The sequence below is a fragment of the Vigna unguiculata genome, chromosome 8 (genome assembly GCF_004118075.2).
Source record: "Vigna unguiculata cultivar IT97K-499-35 chromosome 8, ASM411807v1, whole genome shotgun sequence".
Classification (NCBI taxonomy): Eukaryota; Viridiplantae; Streptophyta; class Magnoliopsida; order Fabales; family Fabaceae; genus Vigna; species Vigna unguiculata.
In genome coordinates, this window is record NC_040286.1 from 27,426,795 (window position 1) to 27,450,471 (window position 23,677).

General features: G+C 30.8%; 1 protein-coding gene and 1 long non-coding RNA gene across 9 annotated transcripts; one reads left to right on the top strand and one right to left on the bottom strand.

The window, feature by feature from the left end:
• Positions 1 to 1,029: 1,029 nt before the first annotated feature.
• Positions 1,030 to 19,244, top strand: LOC114194079 (MADS-box transcription factor 23-like). Of its 7 annotated transcripts, none has more exons than XM_028084123.1 (9): positions 1,031 to 1,135; positions 1,375 to 1,600; positions 9,143 to 9,221; positions 12,498 to 12,559; positions 15,470 to 15,569; positions 15,649 to 15,690; positions 15,762 to 15,845; positions 15,978 to 16,129; positions 18,626 to 19,244. In XM_028084123.1, exons 2-9 carry the CDS (start codon positions 1,419 to 1,421, stop codon positions 18,684 to 18,686), a joined length of 762 nt encoding a protein of 253 aa, XP_027939924.1. In that variant the 5' UTR covers positions 1,031 to 1,135; positions 1,375 to 1,418; the 3' UTR covers positions 18,687 to 19,244. The 7 variants fall into 7 exon arrangements, with proteins under 7 accessions (XP_027939930.1, XP_027939924.1, XP_027939925.1 ...); XM_028084124.1 differs by having other exon boundaries at positions 15,762 to 15,803; positions 18,626 to 19,241; XM_028084125.1 differs by lacking the exon at positions 18,626 to 19,244 and adding an exon at positions 16,214 to 16,463.
• On the bottom strand, positions 14,035 to 23,169 carry LOC114194080. 2 transcript variants are annotated; one of them, XR_003606341.1, is made up of 5 exons: positions 22,799 to 23,169; positions 22,535 to 22,601; positions 16,028 to 16,116; positions 14,702 to 14,847; positions 14,035 to 14,607 (listed from the first exon to the last, which is right to left on the bottom strand). It is a non-coding gene; the product is annotated as an uncharacterized LOC114194080 (long non-coding RNA). The 2 variants fall into 2 exon arrangements; XR_003606340.1 differs by lacking the exon at positions 16,028 to 16,116.
• Between the last annotated feature and the right edge of the window lie 508 nt (positions 23,170 to 23,677).

Below are 23,677 nucleotides of genomic sequence, written 5' to 3' on the forward strand. Positions count from 1 at the left end.
TCAAGGAACACCAAAACCCATTTTGCTCCACATGATGCTCTATCTATACCTAGGAACAACAAAAGAACGATCAGGACCTACCGTTATGATCACTGACCAATCTAAACTCATATTGATGATTAAAACATCACATGCAACCAAAGCAGGGTCACATGCAAGCCAGAACAGAGAAGAACCATAAGAAAATGAGCAGAAGTTCAACTTACACGATTGAAGAAACTGATCATATAGAAAAGAAGAACTCGCCAAGAGGATCACCCTAGCGGTCTCTGATCTTCAAACAGATGAACAAAAGGTGAGAACTTCTAGAGAGAAGTCAGAAAACTCTAAAAAAATGATTTCTAGAGAGATGGTATGTTTTTAAAATAATGAAACTCATTTAGAACAAAACTATTTATACTAAAACCTTTTAATATTAAAATAATCAAGTCTCACTATTTTAAAATCACTATCAATTCTAAAATACCAATTTTTAGGGTTTTACAAAATATAAACCAATCATTTTTTTTCAATAATGTAAATTAAATCTAAATAAATAAATAAAATGATAATTTCTTAATCAAAGACAATGGCATATGTTATCAAGGAGAATCTGATTCTATTTCTTATTATACTAATAAAGAAAAATATTATGTGTTATCCACAGTGTGTTATTATCCACGCTCACGCAGCAGACATAGCAGTATATTAATATAATAGACTATATAAATACCCACGCAAAAGGCATTTTGGCGGTGGATAGTACAAAAATATACAACGGAATAAGGGCATATTTGACAACTTACAAAAATGACGATTGCGCTTTAGCGGTGCACAACGCACTCCTAGCGATTATTTGAAAGAAGCGCCATTCTCAAAAAAGCAACTACTGTACGATCTACGGCATGCGTATTCGTAGCACCACGCGTCAGCGTAGCAACGGTGGCTGGCACACCTTTCGAGGAACATATAAAACACGAGAATCTGATTGGGCCACGTGCAGCTTCAGGGAAAACCACTAGTGGTTTTTCTGGCCACATAAGCGGTTTCACTGCACCACCCAAAAGCGGTTTTCTCACTTTCCTTATATAGCTACCAAGCTCGTGCTGCTGATGCGCATTCAGCGCTTTGTCTGTTATAACCTACGCCTTCCTCAGTAATCACACTCTTTTCTCTCTTCTGCACAGTTTTTTTTTTTGTTTTTTCTTCCTTTTCTCTCTTTAAGATTCTCTCTGTCTTTCTCGGAAAATCAATTGCTCTTCCTTCTTCACCACAGCATGTGGATCCAAGCGTCTATTTTCTCTTTCGCAACCGCGTCGGTTTTGATTTTCGCTTTTTATTTTTTGTTGTTCTTATTCGTCTAATTGAAGTATCGGTTGTGGATCTGTTTTGCAGCGAGTGCTTTTCTGAATCGAAGGATCTGATTGTTAGGGTTTGGTATGGGGAGAGGAAAGATCGTGATAAGGAGGATCGATAATTCGACTAGTAGGCAAGTGACGTTCTCGAAACGAAGGAACGGTTTGCTGAAGAAGGCGAAGGAGCTTGCGATCTTGTGCGATGCTGAAGTCGGAGTTATGATTTTCTCCAGCACCGGAAAACTTTACGATTTTGCCAGCTCCAGGTACACGATTCCTCTATCGATCTATTTTTCTTTTTCGTTTTGTGGATGTTGAATGCTGCTGTAGACGCTCTACGAATTCACTGTCAAATTTTGTGCATAAATGTTGAATGTCGTTTGTGTTTTAGCTATTCGTAACGATATTATTATTTTGTTGCTAAAGATATTAGCACAAGCCATATAATGTTTGAAAAACCGTTCCCGTTATGGTGTAGTTAATGGTTAATTTAATTAGAACTAACGAAAGGACTTCGTTAGGTTAGGCACGAGCTGCCTTTCATTCAAGCACAGAAGGTTTAGAATTTTAAGAACGACGACGTCCGGTGCTTACTCATACAATTAGTAACAATAACGGCAATATATAGGTAGTGCTATTTTGGATTCCACTGCGGTGACCGTGTTATTGGGTTACGTTCTCTATAGGCTTTAATACTGTTGTTTTTTTGCTGGAGATTATAATTGATAGAAGTGACGGGATGGCTAATTAATATTATTATAGCAGTAAAAGCGCTTGCATAATTAAGCAGAGCGGTGTTTTCTTCAAAGATGAAGTGGGTTTGGAAATTAGAATAGTTGAGTTGGATGAAAAAAATAGCGGTGCCGAGTAATCTTATCACAGTTCTGAAGTGCTGAAGGGGCCCACCGGAAACCTAAGTTGTGTTCTATAAGAAGACTTGAGATGTTTATCAGTGAGATAAAGAGACCACTTGGATTGTATTGGGTTGGAAGTTGAATGAGCTTGTGCGTCTAGTGTTGTAGGTTTGAGCTGGTGAAAATTTCGTGTCATATCTCTAAAGCATTTTTTAATTATACCAAGTTATGTTGTATTTATACATTCGTAAGCTTGTCCTAGGCAATCTTTCCATGGAGAAATTATTTGATGAACTTGAATCACATAATGTAGGTTAATCTCGGTATAATATGTAAACATAGTATCATTAGTTTTTATAAAATAAAAAATTTATGTATATGTCATATAAAAGGTAGTTAGATCATAAATAAATGATGATAGTGTCTTATCTAATAATTTCTCCATTTTATATATTGATTTAAATTGGAGAAAAACACACTTATTAGTACAGGTTAGCTTCCATTTCCTGATAAGACATCCAAGTGGAACACCTGAGTATAATCTCTTTTTTTACCAGCGGAAAATGAGAAGATTTTTCACTTTATACACTATATTATATATACTTTCTATTTTTTTTTCTTGTTCTATTATATTATTTATTATATATACCTTTAGTTGTCTTTTTCCCCCTCTGGACAGATTAAATTGGGTTGGGTACTGGCAACTTTTATTATATCAAAGATCTTAACCTCATTTTATATTGTCTCGCCCATTAAATATATTATTTTTCTATTTTCAATTTTATATTTTATATTTTTTTTATGTGGAAATATACCTAAAAATATGTTTTTATGGAAAGGATTAAAAAAAAGTAAAAGGAAAAATATTAAAATTTACAAGACTCTATGTTCTTTTACTTATATTAGTTTTTCTTTACATAATCTTTTATGTTTAAAAGTCCAATTTTATATATTAATCACTGTTTTACTCTCTCTCTCTATATATATATATATATATTAAATTTTTACTTAAGTATAGTGTTTTTTTAAGGATTAAATATATTTTTTGTACCTTAACTTTTGTTGAAATTTGAAAATAGTCCATTTTTGAAACTTTGAACTAGTTTTGTCTTTCATCTTTACAAATGTGTGGATTTAGTCATTTTAACCAAATTTTGTTAAACTTATTTGATGTTTCATATGCATTTCATGATTGAATTTGAGTTGTTTATATTGTTTGACACATTTTTACTTTAATGTTAAGTCAAATACTATTATCAACCATGTTTGAAATTTCATGATTGAATTTGGTTAAAAGAACTAAATTCACGTATTTCGAAAGATGAGGGACTAAATTGATCCAGAGTTTTAAGGAGGGATTAATTTCAAATTTCACTGAAAGTTAGATGACCAAAAACATATTTAATCCTATTTTTAAATAGGCCAAGATGAAAAAGATCTAAATTAAATATAAATTATGACTTTACAATAAAGTATTTAGATAAGTTATAAATTTATTCTTTAAAAAAGTTTATAAACCTAATTCCTTTTCCTGTAAAAATGCTTAATTTATAATGGTATACATGATATATGACCTTAATATATTATAAAATCAATATAATAATAACATAAATAGAAAAGTATTTACATTTTATAAATAATTTGACATTTTAAAACATGAAACCTTTTGTTTTGATCTTCAGATTTTAATTAAATAAGTTTCTATACAAAAATTTAACAAACTTTATTTTTTAATAATTGGGATAACCCAATTTAATGTAAGGTAACGATTTGTTTATTTAAATCACTCCATAAAAGAATTAGAAAAAAAAAATGAATCGATCTGACACGATAAATCTAGAAGTTGATATAGGATGAATTTGGGAAAAATAAAAAATATATATATATTTAGGAGGATTTAGTGAGAAACTTGATGTTACTTATTTTGAGGGATTGAGAGGTGATACATAGAAAAGAAAATAGATAAAAATTAAATATTACACATTTGTCTTTATGGTTAAAAATAATATTAAATAAAGATTTGATGAGTTAAAATTAAATTAAAAAAAGATGTTGATGATTAATTTTTAAATTAAAATTAATACATGTAATTAATTAAAAATAAAGTGTCTTTGGTATAAAAAAGAAGTTTAATAGATAAAAATGGTAAACAACAATTTTGTCTTTGAGTGGTTAAATTAATACAAAATTAAATGGTACTAGTTGAAATGAAATTAAAAAAAAAAATCAACACGTAACAAAAGGCTCTCAAAACTTATGGATATGGAGCATGGGAATTAGTTCCATGGGAACTAGAACCGATTCTCTAAACAATGTCTGTCCACCTACTTCGAGAGAACTAGTTTCCTGATGAAGACCCAAGCCATAGAATTGGTTCCACCACCAGAACCAATTCCCCCTCACCACACAAATCCATGCAATTCCAGAGAACCAACCCCGAATCCCCCCTCTCACGCGAAAACCAACCACCCTTCCCTCCTTCGACCCACATCCATGGCCCACAATGAAAAGCAAACCAAAAAGTGAGGTTTTTGAACGTGAAATTATACATAATGTGTAGAGTAATTTCATAAAAAAACACTCACCCACACATCCCATCCCCAAAGCGAAGATAATATCTCCCACCCATCCTTCAAATCATTGATCACATTCATGCGCAAATCTGCTGCTGAAAGTAACGTGTGAATCACTCATCATTCTCTCTGTTGGAAAGTAAATACTTGAAACTGAACACACTTATAGAATATGGTAAAATTCATGACTATTTTTTGTAGTCTCATAATGACAATTAAAATTTAAGAGCTCACATTGTTTTTTGTCTGTGATAAAATTCATTGAGTTTTTAACTTACTTTCAGTTGACCACTCAATTGGTATACCTCCTTTAGAGTTCTACAAAAAAATGTTCTTAAGTGTAAGTAACACATTAAAATCATATTTCTTTAAGGAAATAAAAATGTTCACTGTGTTTGAGACCTACTATGATGAAATTCGTGTCATTGTATGGTTGTGAATCTGTGAATAATTTATAATTATAGTATAACTGCTTTGCATTGATCCTTTTTCTTTCTTTTATATAACAAATACTGAATGTATTTTGAATTTTCAAAATATTAAATACATTTATATTTTCATTGGTAATATAATTGTAAGATAACTAGTTGAAAGATATATATAGTTTTATCTTGATATAGTGTGATGAGCTATTGTACAATATTGTTTACTTGTACAGGATATACTATGAATAAAAGAAAATGCACTTTTTTTTTTATCAAATGTATTTTCCACTCTAACTATATACTGGAATTGAAGTGTTTACATTTTGAATGGCATCTGTTTAACTTATATATAGGTTCTTACAACATTGAATGGTTAAGTGGAGATTCAATTTTAATTGTTTTAAATACAATAGTAACCTGTGAAAGTTAATTTTCTCTTAAAAGTTGTTAACCTAACTTTTTGAATTAATTTTTTGTACCACATAAAGTTAAATAATAAATATAAAATAGTGGAAAAAATAAGTTGATATGATTTTATATATTTTATTTTATAAAAAATATATTTTGAAGCAATTATAGTTTCGTGTTTCAATGATATTGAGCTCCTATTATTTTTATTAAAATTAAAAAAAATGAAAAGTAAGGAAATAATTAAATATTTTTATATTTTTATTAAAACAAAATTTAAATGATGATTTTTTAAAAGGTTATTAATTTTAATAAACAAATTTGAATAATTTATGACATGTCTTTTTAATAGAAAATTTTAAAAGAAATTAAAATTCTAAAAATTTATAAAAATAATGATTTTTTTAACAATTTGATACCTCAAAATTATATAAATTCTAAATTTATTTTGGAAAAAAAAAACTAAGAATTTGAAATTTGTCGCACTTGAAATTTGTCGCACTCTCTTTTTTAAAATTCATATATCTTCCTTTTATTTTTTTATTTTTTCAATTTGACTTTATTCGAGTTTGGTTTCAGTCTAGATGTTATTGATTAGGCTAAGTTGGTCATTTTCGATTATCATTGTTAAACTTATGATGTGCGATATATTTTTCATTCCACACCAGTTAGAATTTTTATTTGTCAGCATCAACCATGTTTAAGTTGATATTTACCTAAATTGTGATGGATGTCAACTAAATTTTCTCATTTGGAGTTTGTATTGTTTTTTTTCTTCTTAATATCTGCAAAGTTGAAATAGTAATTTTGTATTTGGTAATTTTTTTATATTAATTAATATTTTATATTCAGACAAGGAAATCAAAATTTAATAAATTAGAATTATCTTATTGAAATAAGAAATTTAAATGATTCAAATTAAAGTGATTTAAATTTAAATTTAATATATTTTAATTTCTTGAAGAGTGAAATATTCTTATTCAAACACAGTATGTTGGTGAAAAAACATAATATATTTTAAAGATAATATAAATAAGATATGGGTTAAAGAACATAATATGTTGGTGAGATAAATTCATTTACTAAACATATTTGTGGTCAAACAAATTAATTAGCTAGTTGATTTGTGATACTTGAAAATAATATAATCACCACTTATCTTTGTCCTAAATGTTTATGATCATGATGCAAAATTAGAGTTACTGAAGTTGACTGGTGATATGTAAACTTGTTTTACTCTCTTTTTCTTTCCAAATGGTGCAAAATTAATACTTTCTCTATATATAACAAAATACTCTCTACTTGGCTTAAAGTTGAAGAGAATAGACTTTACAAGTTTAAGCTTTGTAGACACATATTGAGAGTTTAACCCAATACATCTCTCTTACAACTATCTGGAAGTGATAACCAATATAACAATGTAATAACAAATATACTATATTTCTTGAGTGTAGTTTTCTCTACCTCAATAATTAGTTGGTTGTATAAACATAAAGTAGTCCTCGATATTCTCCATTATTATTAGCACAAACATATTTCAACTTCTTTTTTTATTGTCTCTCGACCAAATGCATTAACTTCTTTGAACTTTTCATATACTTGATCTTTTATTTATAGAGTCAGCTTTTTGGAGATCATTATCTTTGGTTAATAAGTGGATTTTAAGTTTAATTTAATTTTATAAAATTGATTTGTAAGATAAGATGTTAATCCATTAATTGATGTGTAACTTTCAATACACTTCTTCTCACTCTGAGACATACACATTTTAAACCTGAAATTAAGTATTAATGAATGGTTTAATAGCAATATGATAATAACTAGAATATTAGGCTCAAGAAATATAATATGTACATATACATCTTCAACCCTCCAAATGAGTTTAACATGTCAAGAACATTTTTTTGGTGTAATGTGTAATGCACAATCACAAAAGAGACATTTTTTACGTAAAAAAATTCACTCAAAATGTAAAATCAAACTTCACCAAAATCAAATAGAGATATGATAGAATCAAATCAAATACACAAACAATTGCTTACAACCACTTAATACATCAAAGTAATAAAATTTTCAAATTTAAAAAACAAAGAAAAAAACCTAAAATATTAACAAAAGTTTGAAATTGATTTTTCCAACCGAAGACTTCCATTCTACAATTCCAATATTTAAAACGAAAAATGGTTACGTTGCTAAACTATTGTTCAATTTTTTGTCTGATGCAACAGTAAACGAAGTGGAACTCAACTTTACTAAAGTCGCTCATTGGACATGTAAACCATTTTTTTTCTCTCTTTTTCACTTGTTTTCCCCTTCCAAAGGTGGCAAAAGTAAGATTCTCTTTTGACTTCCACTTGGCTAAAATAAGAAAATATAGACTTAATATTTTTAAAATATATAATTAGAACCCAACGCAACATGTAAATGAAAAAACTAAACACATAAATTCAAAATTAACACTTTATTTAGTAGAATATAAAGTGGCTTATGGTACAATCTACATCTCTTCAAAAAACATTACATATTCACGACAAAATATATCACAGTGACCTTCCAAGAACTTAACAATGAGTTAAAAATTGTTAATATTGATTCATTCATTTAGGAAGAAAAATTATAAATAAAATAAATTTTGTTCTATATTGATAATATATTTTTAATTGGATTTTTTTACTCTCGTATTTCCCTTAATATACTATGCTTCTGTATTTCCTTTAACAAGTTTAACATGCAAAAGTACATTAGGTCTTGAAAAACCACATTTAAAACTTTCTATTATTAGCTGAAATTGATTGAAAAGTGCAAAAGTTGGTAGATTGCAAGTACAATCAACATCTCTTCAAAACGCTAAAATTTGTAATTTTCTATTATTTCTAACCAATAATAGATTTTTTTTAATCAGCAATTGTTAGTTTATAACATTATCTTCGTAGGTAGGGAGAATTGAACTCAACTTCTCCCCATCCTCCCTTCCAATTTATCACCAAGTCAAAATTGGTGTTAAACTTTGTAAACATCAAATTATATATAGTTTGTCCTTTTAAAACTATGTAATTCCTTTTTTGTTACTTGACCAAGTACTTAGAAGAATTAACTTTGAAGCTACCACTCAGGCAGGGGTATTGAATTTTGAACTTTGTCATTCTAAGATACTGATTGAATCTTGCAGAACTTTAAGGAAAAAATGTCACAATTCCATGAGTAAGACATGTGTACATTCATAAATAGCGTTCCAGAGTAGCTGAAGTCATGAATTTCGCTTAGAGGTTTAAGACAGTTTATTCCCATTCTTCGGCCGAAATGAGAGGAGAGGTAATTTTGAAGTTACACATTCATATCGACTACATAACTTCTACATCAACCAAAGCATCTACCCCAAAATCTCATTCCTAAGACATGTCAACCAGTTCACTAATTCATAAGATATTATTGAGGCACAAATATTACTTATTTGAATCTGCGCAGTGAAGTCCTAATTTCTTTACTTGAATGTTACAGTCAACACAGCACATGTCTGACGCATTTTTATTTTGAATGACTTTTTCCAGCATGAAATCAGTAATTGACCGATACAACAAATCAAAAGAAGAAAATTGTCAACTTGGGAGTTCGGCCTCCGAAATTAAGGTATTTATAAATATCTAAAATTATGCCTGGTCACTTAGAATACACACGTGAATCACTTGGGAGATTATTATGCAATTGCACAGGGCATTAGAAATGCCTGAATTTGAGAAAAAATGACTGAAAATATCATTTGTAATGTACCTTTTGCATCTTTAAGTTGCTCGTTTCTTCATTTTTCTTTCCAGAGTATTGATGAATTAAGACACCACAATTCTCAAGTTCAAAGAAAAAAAAAACTTCATTATTTTGGAGCAACAATTCAAATTAGCAAATTGATTTGGAGCACTTCCACCCTTTTCAAGTTCGGGATTCAGTATACCATTACAAACTCTTTGAAGGGTAGAATGCAACAAATTATTCTAAACTCTATGAACACCTTCCTTGAGAATCCAGTACCCAGTATGTATGCTAAAAATAAAAGCAAGAACATACATAGTAGGACGTCTCAATTCTTGGTTGACATGATTATAAACCAAAAATGTGAAATATTTTACCACTTTTCTCTTAAAACATCCATATTGGCTAAAGCATAACACAACTAACAACTAACGAACGATTCCAGTTAAGCACTCTGAAAGAGATGAATAATTTAATGACTTCGACTTCTGCCTTTCTTCTCGGATGAAACTCCACACACAAGGGATGGGAATGAGACACAACCGAATTGAATCACTTTACAAGAGAACGATTAGGTTTGATTCCCTCCACAATTGCAAAATAAATAGATTGATTAGAGAATTGGGTTGAGCTATTTAGGCAGAGGTAGCAAAGTATAAGATAAGGGAGAACCAAACCTAAAGCTAAATCCCAATTACAATAATCTATAATCTTGATGTTAACTAAACCTAAAGCTTCTGACATTTAACTGAAATTTAAAATATCATTCTTATACGTTGCTCATTCAGTTTATCATATTTATATTTCTGTTAATATAGCTGTCAGATGTAATGGGCTTTGGTCCATCTTTCTGTATTTTCCTATTTATGTGTTCAATACATATTAGGAATTCAGCCTATGTCTCTTTCTCTTTTATTTCAACAATCATAACAGTCAATTTAATATAATAAATAAAAGCTTCTTTTAAGATTAATTGCATTTTAACTTGATATTCTCTCAATAAGACACATTGCTCAATCACCTCAACCACGACAATGGTGAAGGTGTCCATCACTTATATTGACTGGATCATTTCATTCTCCTTACAAACCACACATCACGCTCATTTTTAAAGTTTTTTCTACTTAACATTGTCCTGCTAGGAATCAAAATCCTTAGTTGTAACTTGATCCGCCTAACTTGCATCACAAAAATAATTGATGCAACATATATCAATCTCTCTCACCAATTGACCTATTAAGAATCAAACTTCTTGTGAACTTGTGACCTTACCACTTCAACAAAAACTATAATCACAATGCATCTTTTTCTTAAGAACATAGTAACTCAAGCATCACAATTCAATTCTGAGTTAACCCACCTAAGCTGAGGTTAAAGATTGTCTTGCTACAGATTGAAATATTTGATGGTAACTTGACCCACCTAACTTACATCACAAGATTATTGATGTAACTCACCCTCTCTCAACAATTGACTCATTGGGAATCGAACCTATATACTCAATTGTAACTTGGTCTACCTAACTTATGTCACAAGACTATTGATGTAACCTGCGACATGTTTCTCAACCGCTGTCTCATTGGAAATTGAACCTAATAACCTTAGCTTTGATACCAATGGAAGTTTACCGCTCTACCAAAAACTATAGCTCATAATCACATTGCAACTTTTTTCTTTTTAAGAATGTAACGGCCCAAACATCAAATTCAATTGTGACTTAATCCATTACACTACAAGACAATTGATACAAACCTACAACAATTTTCTCCTTAACAATTGCCTAATTGGGAATTAAATTTTTCAATTGTGACTCACTTGACATACGCCACACGATGTTGATGCAACCTATAACATTAACTTCCTACCAAACCTACATGATTTAATATAAAATTTTGTTACTATAAACAATTAATTATTTTCTAAATAGATGTTCCATCTGTTAAGAGCATACGATTAGGTAATCCTACAAAATCTAACAATGTATGGTTTATCAAGAAAAGACTTATCTACAATGACATGGTTAAAGATAGAAAAAATTTATCAACACTCTTGGCATTTAGAGTTGGGCATAGTTTTATATTCAAAAAAAGTACTTAACAGAGGCTCATACTCAACCATACCCCATAGAAATATGTTGATAGTTTAACCAAGGCCTTGACTACAGTCCATTTTAGAGTTCTTCATGTCATGACAACAAGGTTTCACTTGCTCACCCACCTTGACTTTGAACATCATTCAGCTCTCTCTCTCTCTCTCTCTCTCTCTCTCTCTCTCTCTCTCTCTCTCTCTCTCTCTCTTTGACAGCATAGCTTCGCAACTGTTTCCTGCTACATAAAGTAAACTATAAACAGGGACATAGTTAATCAGAACAACTACTCTAATCCAGTTATAAAAACCTATGCACTACTAATTTTTAATCAAATTGTAATGACTATAAATTTGTCTCGAAAACTCACTCCAAATTTTCTCACTTTCTCTTTCTCTCCATTTCAAAAACCACAAAGCAAGTTGAATCAAATCATAAAATTCCACAAAACTCTCCATATCTTGACCTACAAACTCCCTAAAGTAACTATTTTAAAACCCCATGATAAATTCAATCTTCTTATACTTATAATGTTTCCGTCCTCCACAAGACACCCTATCCTGCACAAGATTAGAACCACATTTAAGGAGGAGCTATAGTATTGGCAAATACAACTAATAGCTAAAGGAAAAAATCCTTCCACCTAAAAATGAGAAATCTTCCAAGCACAAAAATTCAAATTTCAGAAGTCATGATATTCGGAGATCTCTTATTCTTTGATATTTGTTTGATTGTATCATATACAATACAATACTCATACAGAAATAATTGCAGTATGGAAAAATATGTTTTGGTGCTGGTTTCTAATCAACTGAACTTGATAGCTAACGCAATTCCTTTTGTAAACAAAGGAAAACAAAGTGCCAAGTTTAAACTATCAACAGGTTACTACCACCTGTTAGTACGGTGGTTTCATGTTATTCGGGTCATAATATATATTTATAAAAAAACTTTTGTAACATTTAATTTAAATAATTATGAAAGCATATATATCTGATAAGTGCATATATATCTGGTGATTCCTCTCCCTATGATATCTGATCAGACCTTTACTTATTTCTTTCAATTTTTAGTTTTGGCAAAGGGAGGCAGCAATGTTAAGGCAACAATTACACAATTTGCAAGAAAGCCACCGGTACACCCCTTATCAGAACATATGCTTATACTACAGTCGAGTTTAAAAGAAAAATCCACATTAAGAAAAACAGAGTCTACATTATTAGCGTATTTAACATGGTAGTGTCAACTAGAGTTATTGCATACCTGTTAATTAGATATGTGATCAAGAAGCTGTGTCAGGATATAATTACTCTGCAGTATTTATGCTGTAACTAATACCTCACTAATCACTGACAAAAAAAATGCTTGTGTATTTGAACAATTTCTTCTATTCATATATATGAACATTCATATATATGAACAAAGAGAGACATCCATATCAGTTTGTGTAAATAGCAATAGGGGTATATAAAATAGGGTTAGCGAAATGGACTGAGGATTAATTTTAATTCAGATTGTACAACAATAATATTTTATTGTTTAATTGTGATCTATTAATTTATTTAAAAATTCTGATCTATCTGAGATACATTTTAAAAAATTCATTAAATCCAATTAATTTTTGTTTTCATGAATGTGGGTATTCAATCAATCCACAAAAATAATGCTTTGTTTAGTCATATATAAAAGAAACAAATACATAATTCATCAAGACAAATAAAAGAAGTTAAATTGGTAAGATTTAATTAATAATAATAATACCATACATTTTAATTTCATTTCAGAAATACCAATAGAATTAAATGGTTTGACGTAGTTACATTTAATGGCATATTACCATTATTCAATAATCATTTCAGAAATTTATGCATTATGATCATATATAGTAGTGCGTGCAATAATTTGGTTAATAGTAGTTTGTGAATGGACAATGCCCTCTTACAAGACTTTGATATCAGGGCTGTTAGTGTATCGTTGTTCTGGGTTAAATATTGTATTTTACTAATTCTATCAAAATGGTGTTACAACTTCATAAATTGTAATGGGACAGTGATGTTCAGAACAAATCAGAGGATATGAAGTCAATTCGGCGGCAGTATCCCAAGTATTTTCCTCATTGAATTACATAATTTATGGAAAATAAAGAGAAGTCATGAAAAGCATTATGTTAGTGTGTTGACTTGCTATATTTGTTCTGTGTGTTGATTTTTTACATTTGTTTTTGTTGAAACAGACTTTAGGGTCTAGGGTTTAAATCTGTTAAGGAGGAACTAAATAGCTAAGTAACACTTACTAATACAGTCATAAGTATAGTAGACTAATATTCTGTCGTTCAAGGAAGATACTGTATATCCTTCAAAGTTCAAACTTTGAAAACAGTGTTGAATTATGTGCTAAATAAATGTTAGTAAATCTACACTAGAATTCTGACAATCTCCTTTGAGCTGGAACTTAACTAAATGCTCCACTTCTTACCAACAAACTCACTTAACTAGAACCACCCAGAAATATTCAAAAGTCAACTGGAAAAAATCAGGCATCTCACTAGAGGTAGAGAGCAACAGATATCAACTGAAAGCTGCTAATAACACTGATAGAAGGTGGTTGGAATGGAGCGAAACCTAATTGATTCAGGTATAACATAGACATGTACATACCTTCATAAAGATGAACGTAAATGCTTAGCAACATAGAGTCATACATGGCATTCCACATTCAAATAATAACAATAATGCTAAAGAGTAAGATAGTTGTTAAGGTTTAGTAGCTTCAATGGTCTAGAAAAATTATCTCAATGACCCACATTCTATATTCAACGAATACCAACAAGGCTCTAGCATGAGTCTTATATGTGTATTAGGCATATTTAGAAATTTTTACCATTCTAGCACTGTTCCTTCTTTTTGTTCCCGGATAGGACACTGTAGTAAAGATTTACAAGAATGACATGGTTTACTGTTCTCATGCATGTGCCTAACCTCCGCAAATTTATCCTCGCCACTGTTCTGCACCAGTGAAGACGCTCCCGCCACTGTTCTGCACCAGTGAAGACGCTCCCACCACTGTCTCCAGCATCCATTGCCTCAACCGTGTAAGCCTGTGCGACATACTCCTTTTGGATTTGAGGATACCCTTCTTCGTTTTTTCTCATCCTTTTTGGATTCTAACGGCCAGATTTAGATTCTGGAACAATAAATCATGTAATCTTTGTAAACCTTTGCTACTTGAAAAAAAAAGAAAAAACATTGCTAGATGGGTAAAAATTTTGCATGTTTACCTCTCAACTAACAACCTTGAGAAGACAAACAGAAGTTTGGTGTACTCATTCCCTTGGAACTTTTTATCTTTCAACTGCTACCTCATTACTTTGTTCTGATCCCATTGTCTACGTTGTCTCTCTTCCTCAGCTATTAAGTTCCTCATCTGTCATTATTCCAAAAATTAAAATATACTGGCACGGTACCCATCTCCCCAGCTTCACACAAACACAAGAGATTGAAGCACATGCATTTGATCACCCTTCTATTATTAGAAAGAGTAGTAGAGTCGGAATCTACTTACTCTGAGTAGGTTTTATTAAACATTTGATCTACTTCTCCATGAGTAGGTATTATTAAACTTATATATAATTTTAAAAAATAATTGATACTTTTCATCAACCAGCTTTATTTAACACATAATATACTTTCTTAAATAGATATGGTATTTTATCCTGTAGCTAATTCTATAAATATTCCAAAATCATTATAGTTATAAAGAAAAAATTTATGAATCATGCTCTAGAATATACATAAACCCATGCTTATCATACATAAGGCACAGAGTGTCTGTTTCTCAACTAGTTACCAGTATTATTATCATGAGATAAATTGTCTTACAATTATAGAAGAATAAACATGAGTATCTCTTAAGGCTGGTCAAATAATTTAAAATACACAAAAGATACTTTCAAGATTATATTTTCAGTCTAATCTTTACAGTGAAATATCAATTAAAGTTCCATATTTTCAATACATACAATTTTACTTCTAGTTTGATGTGACAGGAAAATCATGGGGGAAGAGCTGTCAGGTTTGACAGTCAAAGAATTACAAAATTTGGAGAACCAATTAGAAATTAGCCTTCGTGGTGTCCGTATGAAAAAGGTTTGTATTCTCTATCATTAATGCGAGCTCAATTTTGAATATAAAGATGTAATAGTTGACATAATATTGGCATATGCAGGATCAACTTTTAATAGATGAAATACAAGAACTAAATAGAAAGGTCAGTCTTTAAACAGAGAAGTTAATGATCTAAGTATTTTGTTACTTAGAATATTCCTTTTACTTCTGCAGGGAAACCTCATACGCCAAGAAAATGTGGAACTGTATAAGAAGGTAAACCTAATTTGTCAAGAAAACATGGAATTGAAAAAGAAGGTATTGGTTTGAATGGCAGATCAAACTAAAATAATCTTCTCAAGCTGACTGATCAACTTTCTAACTTTCTAGATGAGGACAGCCTTGTTTAATATTTATCCTGAACTTTAAAAAGAGTTTTACTAAACTCAGGTCCATGGAACAAAAGATGATAGCGAAACAAACAGAGATTATGTTCTCACAAATGGTCTAGGCATAGGAGAGGATTTGCATGTGCCCGTGAATCTCCAGCTTAGCCAGCCACAGCACCACTATGAGGCTCCTTCAAAAACTGCAAAATTGGGGTATGATCTTTCTACCATTTTAACTAGTAGACCAATAATCATGATGCAAAAGCATTGATATCAAATTCATTTTGACTGTTGCAGCAGATTGCAATTGCATTGATCCATTTACAGGACATGTGTTTCTCGATTGCTATCAAGAAAAATGGACTCAGATTTTAAGTATGATGTGTTTATATAAATGTTCTGGCATATAGACCCCAAACTAATTAGTTTAAATATTTTATTATCAAGAAAAAAAAAAAAAAAAAAAAACTCTAGTATGTATGCCAGAAGCAATGAAGCACCTTTTGAGAAACAAAGACTCAAATTAAGGAAGAAATTCTTCAAAGCACACAGATGTGAAATTCCTTTTACCAGTTTTTATGTGTTAAAATTTATCACTGACCTTTAAATGAGTGAAAGATATTAAAGCAACCATGCTGTCAGTAATACATCAGATAAAATCATTGCAATCAAGTCTATATTAATTCCAACAGAACAAATACAAACTGTGAAATGACTTTAAATGCCCATGCAAGAAAAGAAATAACTACAACAATTGAAAGGAATCCATGTATACACTCACCCTTAATCCAAATTCCACTTAAAAGTCTATAAATGAATGATTAATACCATCCTATCACTTTTTCTCCTCGACTTAGCATCAATTCCAAAGAAAAAACAACTGAACTAATGTAGCTCATTAGAAGGTCAAGAGACATGAATCATTACCGTTTTTATTTAAACTGAAAAGGAAACAAGTAGTCTATATTAAGGTAAATTTTACAAAGGTGAGTAGGAGTCGAGATCACTATATTTCTAGAAAATCAGATATATAAAAATTGGAAAACAAAGACAGCTCTTAAAGTACAGTGACATGATATTACTTTAAGAATGTGACAAAGATACATGGCAAAAATCAATAACCAAATAACTTAGCAAGAAACTTGCATTTTAGAACTGACCTTTTACAATCATGGCTATTGAGAATCAAACCATGATTATAATCTACATCTTAAAACACACTATTGTGTTAACTAAGTAATTATTTTTAACGGGTAATGGCAAAAAATATTAATATTGGAAAGAGCACTACCAATAAACAATCAAAATTCCGTGGGTATGATATCATGAAAATCAGACCTCCACAGATACCACATGACATTATTGTGATTGTAAATCACTACAGAGTGCAGACATGATATCAAAACCTGTATATGACCAAATGGTATACAGTTTGATCCTTTGCCGCTTCCATTCTTCTAAAATAGATGTTTTTTAGCACAATGTAGTGAGAATGCACACTGACCATGCTTCAAGCCCAAAGGGCTCTTACACGAGGGAACATCTTCAATACAATTCATGAATCTTCATCAAACAGTGGCAGTGCTTTAGAGAGCCATTAATTTGTTTGCCCTTCTTGACTTCTTTTGAAAAGACTTTATAACTAAATATATTGAGCTTGAACATATATAACAGTAAAAATAAAAGAATCTAATTAAGTTCATGTAACTCAATTCAAAATAAATAATTTAGTACCAAAATATATTTTTTCTATCAAAAAGAATGAATGATTTTAAGTTGAATACGTGGTGACCTTTATTCCACCCACCAGCAATAGTTCAAAATCAAACATTGTAGAGTAAAAGTAAGGCAAGGGCTTTGAAGTTCCTCTTTCAATTCTAGAAAGAATAAATCAGAAAGTATACAAGTTGTTAACTTGATACTAAATTTAGAAATCTTGGCAATTGTATATAAATATAACAAATAAGTATTATTTATATGACAATTCTAAACATGTTTCCGAATACAAATAACAAATTTTAATCAACAAAAACAATTCACACAAATAAGATGCAAACTTTCAATAAAGAAGACATTAACAAGGATGTCTAAGAGACAGAAAAGTATAAACACAAAGCACACAGTCCGAATGCTAATCATTCACTATTCATATCAACTCAAAAACATGAAAAGTATTTTAATCAAGAACTAGGTTATAAATAGAACATATATACATTTTGACTAGTCACATATCATAGTATTACATATCCCTTTTACAGTTAAACATTATTTCTTCACAGTAGTCCTCTTCATACGAATTGAAGAGTCTTCTCTATTATTCCCTTGGGATTTTCTTTATTGGAGCCTCATAAGGAGGGTATAAAATATGTCTAGGATACAAGACAAAGTATAATAGAAGAGTATAAAAAACCCACCGGAAAACTAAAATGGTGGTAGGGATGACTATGTAAGATTTGAACAACTAACAGATTGAAAGCAAATTGTGACGATATATAACTGAATGATGCAAGATAATCTTGGTAGCTTGATGTAATTTTATTTATCATGATTATATTGTCCATCATATGGTCATTTGTGCAGTCTCTTCAATCTTGAGCTCTCTCAAAATATGTATCATACACATGAGTTAACATATTAGTAAAATCATGACCTTGTATTATTTTTTCAGAACTTGATCTCACTACAACAATTTGCTTCTTACTGTACCAGGATACCAATTTTAATCCAATCAGGACACATGCAGGAGCAGATCGTCTACCATAGGATATAAAATTGGCCCAGTCGGACTATCTCTGAGAAACCTACTATCTGAGCATGCCCCTTGTCTTTATAAACAACACAATTGCCTACAGCACTCTTAGTGTAGTTCACTATCTCCATTATTACTTTCCAATGCTTCTGGCAAGGAGAGTTCAAGAATATAAAGACTCACCACACTTACTAGAGAGGGAACATGCGGAAGAATGACTGAAGATCATTCAACTTTCCAATCAACCTCTTATATTTTCCGAGATTCAATAAGGGTTCCTCCTAGTTGGGTGCAATCTAACATATGGATGAATGACAATGAGATAATTCAATTTTCCAATCGGTCATATAATTCCTGAGATTCAATAAGGGCTCCTCCTACTTGGTAACAATCTAACATGAGGTTCCATCGAAGGTTCTACTTGCTTGGCATTTAGTAGATCGGTTTCTGGCAAGATGTCAAGAAAATATTTCCTCTAATAGGTCACCAAATCATCCTTGGATTGAGCAATTTCGATACCTAGGAAATACCTTACCAAGGTCTTTAATCTAGAACTAGCACGAGAGGTCCTGTTTGAGGTTGTGAATGTTACACTGACCAAAGCTTATAAGGAAATTATCATTTACACAGACAATAAGATAAATGCATCCCTGAGGTGAATGTTCATAGAAGATAGAGTGATAGACTTTTCTACAAATCATACCAGTTGTTGCACAATAGTAAGAAAGCAACCAAACTAGATTGGAGGGGACTATTTGGATCCATATAGGAACTTGTGAAGCCCGACAAACCATAGTAGAAGACTCCCCCTTAGCACCCTAATTTGCTTTTTTGTTCCATGTATGTAAACTTCACCAAGATTGTCATCCAATAGAGCATTCTAAATAAATACAATATGTTATGCTTCTATTTTCAATAATTGACGTCAATATGATGCAACTATAGATACGTGATTTCTACTTTTCTTCTTGGATTCCAGTAGGTTACACGAAGTAGTACATTACACGTGTAGCTAGAATTTTTGAGAACTCATGATAATCATTGTATGAAACGATTTTTAAGAGTTGGGTGATAGAACTTGGTATATATACTATACTTGTGTCATTGGCAGAAACTAGTAATTTGAGACATTGGAAACAGATGGGAAACTTAAAAAATTTCTAATATAGCTAATGTGTCGGTGAACACAAAGTATGATCTATCATTAGGCATGCGAGGCTAAAGGTGAACGATGTGACAACATGTCCAACACGTATAGGACACTAACTCGACACTCGTACGGCACATATTGGTGAAGTTTCTAATTTAAAAGACATTCTTTTGTCTCTAACATAATTTTATAGTTCAAACACAATTTTAACAAAAACAAATACAATGATTTTCTAGAAACTTATTGCATAAACTTCTATTATGATTATAAAAATAAGGAGCAAATTTTATATGATCACTATTTTCACTTTTTGGATATTAGATAGATGGATTAGATTCATTTTCCTATTAGGTGACAATATGTTTAGATTATTATATTTGACACATCTATAAATATTGGTCGTTAAATTAAATAATTAATAATTATCTAATATATAGATTCATGTTCCCGTGTCCTACATTTTGGAGACAACACGTATTGAAGTGCATGTGTCCATGTTCAATCGTGCTACATACATGATGTCAGCCTACATATTGGTCATGGCCTTGAAGTGTGGCCATGACACCTAGCTTAGCCAAAACAGCATCATCAATCTTCAACTCAATGGCAAGCTCCTTCAATACAACAAAGTCTTTGCCATCTGTTAGATATTATTTGATATTATTAAAATATTGTTACATACTGTTAATCACAATATCAAACAATATCTTCTATTTACTCTATTTATTTTCAGATACTCCTTTTAGTTGTACCTCTCTATTATAAATAGATTATCCTATGTGTGGTTTATACACAAGACAGATTAATCTGAAACCCTATTTTCTCTATTCTCACCACCATCCATAGCAATCTCCTTGTTTGACTCCTCAATTGACCAGTCAAAGCTCAAAAAGTTGGCATCATCAACAACAAAGTGGTTGAGATATAGGCAGTTTTCGTGTTTCATGTTGTGAAGTAGTTGTGTCATTGAGTTCCTCAAGTTAATATATTTGTCATCGACAAACAAGAATCTCTAGTTTGAAAAGTAGGGAAAAATAAGACTTGTCAAACAAATTATTTTAGTTTTTCTGTTTTGAAATAATCTCGAAACATTTTAAAACCAAAAGGAACAAGAGTGAAAAGATAGACAATCTCTACAAACTTATTTGTCTTATAACATCAATAAAAACTTTGTAGCTCGGAAAAGGCATCCATGGTAGTTCATCAAGGCTACCATTTTATTCTGTTGAAAGACCAACATTGATTAGTAATGTGGTCAAAATAGTGTATAAAAGTGGAGGGACAATCCTGTCTCTACGAGCTAGCTTGAGGTTGAGATAGTAACAAACCCAATATTGTAATATTTTATAGAACAACAAGCAATTCTGTTATGGTTATTTTAGACAGATGTAGATTGTAATGAATCAAGCAGAACAATAATAAACTGTTTAATATGCTCTCCAAAGACTTCTCTTAAAACATTGGCTTCTAGTTTATTCATAATGTCCTACATCACCAGTATGTATTGTGCTGAATGAAAAAGTCAACATACACCCTTACCATCAAAAAAGTTTAAAGTGAATTAAAGGATAAACCAAAATTAACCATTACAAGAGATGCCAAGCATGTGCGCGTTGTCTCAAATTAGGTCAAGGAAGTTATGAAAATTCATACAATGTTGCTTAATTCTATCTTGTTTTCAAACATATGGTTAAGCTTTGCGAATGGACTTATTCCACATTAGATTCTAACTTATTTACCTTCATAAAAGTTCAAATATTCTAAAACGATGGTATATCAAACTAGTTAAGATTTAATTTTACAAAGTAAAAGCAACAAAAAACACTTTAAAATTGAAAATGGGAATAAAAATAATAATATTACGTAATGGCACACCATGAAGAATTGTGTTACATAAAATATGATTTGAGAAGGAAAAAGTTAACAAAGAAGATGTGGAAATAAAACCACTCACGTACGTCTGCAAACTCATTACTCTACATCCCAAATGTTGCCAGAAAAAATAAGCACAAAAATAGGGATAGAATAAGAAAGTCAATTACAAACACACGGTACTACATGTGACTAGCGAAAAGCATCCTAAAGAAAACCTTACACATTAATTGAATTCCATAGTTGTTTGTTCCATTACAAATTTCCACCATGTTATTTTCCATCAACTTGATGAGAATTGGCCTAGACGTGTGACTGCTAGGATAGCTAATCGCACTTTTTTCTTCAAGCACTGCTATAAGAAGCAACATCGACCAACTCACAAACGAGAGGAGTATTATACTTTTTACCGTGAAATAAAAAAACTAAAGGTATAACTATACAGTGCAGTACCACCGTTGAAACCCAAGGAAGTATTCCTCAACACGATACTCCTAGTGAGTGAATAAAAACGGAGAGAAAAAGCAACCGTCAAACAAAAAATTAAGCAATTCGACGGGGTAAAGTTTACTTTTAAAAGAATTGAAAAGTTGTATATATTAAAACATAAAGCATTAAGAGAGATAGTGCTAATTATATTTGTTGTGCAATGTCATTTGTTTTAATGCTCAAACAATGGAACTCTAAGTTTGATTGATATAACCAAAGCAACGAACCAACAAAGTATACTGAATTATATAAAACTGTACAAAAAGTTGCAAAAAGAAAAAAAGGAAAGAATAATAACACATCTATTTATTAAAAACAACTAAACTATCATACACCGTACATGTAGGCTCTTAGTTACCTGAGATCCAAACGCACGTCTCCACCGAATGTGACCATTGCTTCGGAGATTAAATAACATCTCTAACCTATATATAACATAAAAATACACCGGTAAGTGCACGACAGGAAAAGCACCCTGTGATACCGCGATGATGCTAAAAAACAAAGAAAAACAATTCTCCTTTCGCTAAAAGTGATCTAAAAGAGAAGAAATATGTTAACCGTTAGGGGACGGTGCAATTAAGATCATCGTTTATTTTCAGTTCTTCGGTTTTACTTTTACCTGTGCTTTTCGCGCGGTTTCTTAGAAACCAAACGGATTCAGAAGAAAAATACTCTTCCCCGATGTAAGGCGGAAGAGAAACACCGAAAACTCGTTCCATGAAAGTGGAATCCACGAAGCAGCGAGGAAAGCGAAGCGAGCACGGTTAGAGCGTGAATGCGGTTTGGAAAATGAATTTTGATGAGAGAATCGGAACCCATGGACTGATCAGAGAAAACAAGAAAACGAAACATTGTAAAGGTTAAATGTGAGATCTGTGCGCGTGAGCGTTGGATGATTGAAAATTGAATAGTGAGTGACCGTACGCAGAAAGAAAGAAACCAAAGAGAGAGAGAGAGAGAGAGAGAGAGAGAGAAATGTGTGATGGAGGTTTGAGGAGCGAAGAAATATCAAGAGGCACTCTAACAGACATATATTTGAATAAATAATCATGGGAATTATGGCATCGTTCCCGACTTTAATTATTAGAAGAATGTTAATCAAAGATTTAAGATATAATTAAAATTTTGCAAAAATTTATTGTTAATTATAATATTAGATAATTATAATTTTAATAATTATTAGTGCAATTTGATTTTATTTAAAAGATAAAATTATTTACAAATATATATATATATATATATATATAATTGATAATTATTTAAAACATAAAAAAATTCTAAAATAATTAAAGAATAAAATAATTATATTTTAATATTATTAAAAATCAAAATACAATTAAACATAAAAGAAATTAATAAAAAATTAAAACATTGTATTTTTAATATAAACAATATTATGTTTATTAAAAAATAAATAATGTTTTATTTTTTGCTAATTAAATTATATTTTAATTTTTAATAATATTAAAATATATTTATTTTATTATTTAATTATTTT